Source organism: Priapulus caudatus, unplaced genomic scaffold (genome assembly GCF_000485595.1).
Source record: "Priapulus caudatus unplaced genomic scaffold, Priapulus_caudatus-5.0.1 Scaffold221, whole genome shotgun sequence".
NCBI classification, from domain to species: Eukaryota; Metazoa; Priapulida; class Priapulimorpha; order Priapulimorphida; family Priapulidae; genus Priapulus; species Priapulus caudatus.
Window position 1 is genome coordinate 5,821 of NW_014577282.1, and position 2,431 is coordinate 8,251.

Below are 2,431 nucleotides of genomic sequence, written 5' to 3' on the forward strand. Positions count from 1 at the left end.
GCGGTTAAGATTTGTGCCAACTGTTGACGGACGGACGGACGCTCGCCACGGACGGACGACGCACGACGCATCATGCGATTCTACAAGCTGCATCTGACTATGTCAGATGAGCTAAAAAAACTTATTAAAACTGCCAACCCAAGTGACGGATAATTCGTATCGTTATGCAGTAATCCTATGGGCGCCAGTGACGCGATCGTGTTGTTTTCCCCGGCGTTCTGCTGGTGGTCACATGACTCATGATCTGTGACGTAGCTCCGCCCGCACCTATACTATAAAAGGGAACAGGCCATTTTTTGTTACCTATGTTCTCTTAATCTGCTCGCATGAGTTGCACATAGTATTTGGACGAAATTTACAGGAAACTGTCGGCAATAATAGGTGAAAGAGAGTATAGAAACATTAAGAATTTGGTAGTAAATAGATTTCGTATTTAGTTAGCATTATATTTTATTGAAACGCTCCAAGTGCCTGTGGTAATACCATACGCAGAAAAACTGTTATTCTGTAAAGTTTAGTACTATTTTTGTGAGATTGGGCACACTGGCATGTTTGTGCAAGGTTGCGTGTTGTAGAAGAGTATTTGAGAATGGTTTTGTAGGGTAGAGAACTTTGGTTTGGGAGTAAATATGTTTTCTGTTTATTTTCTGTAATTTTGGTATTTGAATGACCAAAGTGCCTGTAACCAGTTGTAGAACTATTGATAAAATGTTAAAGGTTATGGATCTATTATATATTATCTACTTTCATTTACTGTAATAGTATTTGCAATAGTAATATAACTGTTTTAGTATTGGCAATAGTATTTCAACTATTTCAATCGTAAAATTGCACCTAATAGTCATACCTAGAGATTGTTAACATGACTGTGTAGCACATACAGTAGTAATTGGCAATCAATAGGTTGTAAGCTGTATAAGGTCGTCCGATCCACAACGTAATTTGGTGTAGGTTCTCCAGTCTATAATGTTTGGTTATAATAAATTACGGTTAATGTTAGGTTAGAAGTAGATTAGAGTCGGAAATAGGATTGGAAATAGTTGGATGATGTAGTTATTAAAAAGGCTAGCTAGGGTTGGCATGGTGTTGGTTTGTGTAGAGGGTATCCTATATTAAACCTGGGCCTGTTGTGCCACCTACTGGTTAGAATGGATGGGATTCTTGTTGCTTTTGCTAAAGAAAAAGCCACTGTCCAACAGCTGGCATGGAAGGTCATATTGTGATGGGTAAAATTTAGATCAAATTGCATGAAAAGTTTGTGGGCTCAGCAGAAGTTCTATAACGTGTGGAATCTAGGCCAAATCACCTGCAATTGTTTACATGCTCAATGATATTCTTGATAATTAGGTCTGCTACTCATGCATTATACTATGTTTATTAAATTCTAGGCTTCTTAATGGTGAAGGGGCACTGCTGGCATATTCTGGCTACGACAACAAAGATGCCAAAGTGACAGCAGCTATTGCCAGCAACATATGGTCAGCATACGAAAAGTCCGGTCATGTGGCATTCGGAGAGGACAAGTTGAAGTACATACTTATGGACTGTGAGGTAGCTAGATTATAGACTCTTAAATGTCATCAGAAGTATTATGTTTAAGATATATATATATATATACCTATAATACTATATACTAATATCAGAAGTAGATAATAGGGAAGGAGTGGGACATCAATAAAAAAGGGAAATTCGTCATTTACTAGCCTTATAATATCTACGATTTACTATGCGTAGCTCATCCAACTTGAGCTCAAATCGTACACAGTACATTCGCCTAGCATCGTGCGAAATCGTTTCCTCGTATACACAAGCAATCCGGAGATACAGACTAAAACGTGCGACACGATTATCCATTCTTTGGCCATCAATCCAAGCCGATTGCCCGCCTATATTCAAACAAAAGGCAGCTACTAACGTGCTATTGCTAACTCGGCGGGCAATGTGGCTTGCTGGGAGATTTGAGCCCGGATCTGCTGCTGATTGCGGTTGGCGTGCGTACGTGGGGGCATGCCAGCTGTATGCCGGTAGGCCGGTATGTAGCTGTGTACCAGGTCAAAGATTATCTGTGTTGCGTTGATGCCTAATCTCCCAGCGAGCCACATGCCTCGCCGAGTTAGTAGCTGCCTTTTGTTTGAATATAGGCAGGCAATCGGCTTGGATTGATGGCCAAAGAATGGATAATCATGTCGTACGTTTTAGTCTGTATCTCCGGATTGCTTGTGTATATGAGGAAACGATTTGAGCTCAAGTTGGAAGAGTTACACGTAGTAAATCGTAGGTATTTTAAGGCTAGTAAATGACAAATTTCCCTTGTTTATTGATGTCACACTCCTTCTCTATTATATACTCCTGCTAATATACACGTGTGTGTGTGTGTGTGTGTGTGTGTGTGTGTGTGTGTGTGTGTGTGTGTGTGTGTGTGTGTGTGTGT

General features: G+C 40.3%; 1 protein-coding gene across 1 annotated transcript in view; it reads left to right on the plus strand.

The window, feature by feature from the left end:
- The first annotated feature begins 1,148 nt into the window (after window positions 1–1,148).
- LOC106807531 (leucine-rich repeat-containing protein 74B-like) overlaps window positions 1,149–2,431 on the plus strand; it is a 24,772-nt gene continuing 23,489 nt past the window's right edge. Inside the window, exons 1-2 of the mRNA XM_014809898.1 lie at window positions 1,149–1,219; window positions 1,389–1,546. Coding sequence (XP_014665384.1) covers window positions 1,149–1,219; window positions 1,389–1,546 — 229 coding nt within the window. The remainder of the gene's footprint in view (window positions 1,220–1,388; window positions 1,547–2,431) is intronic.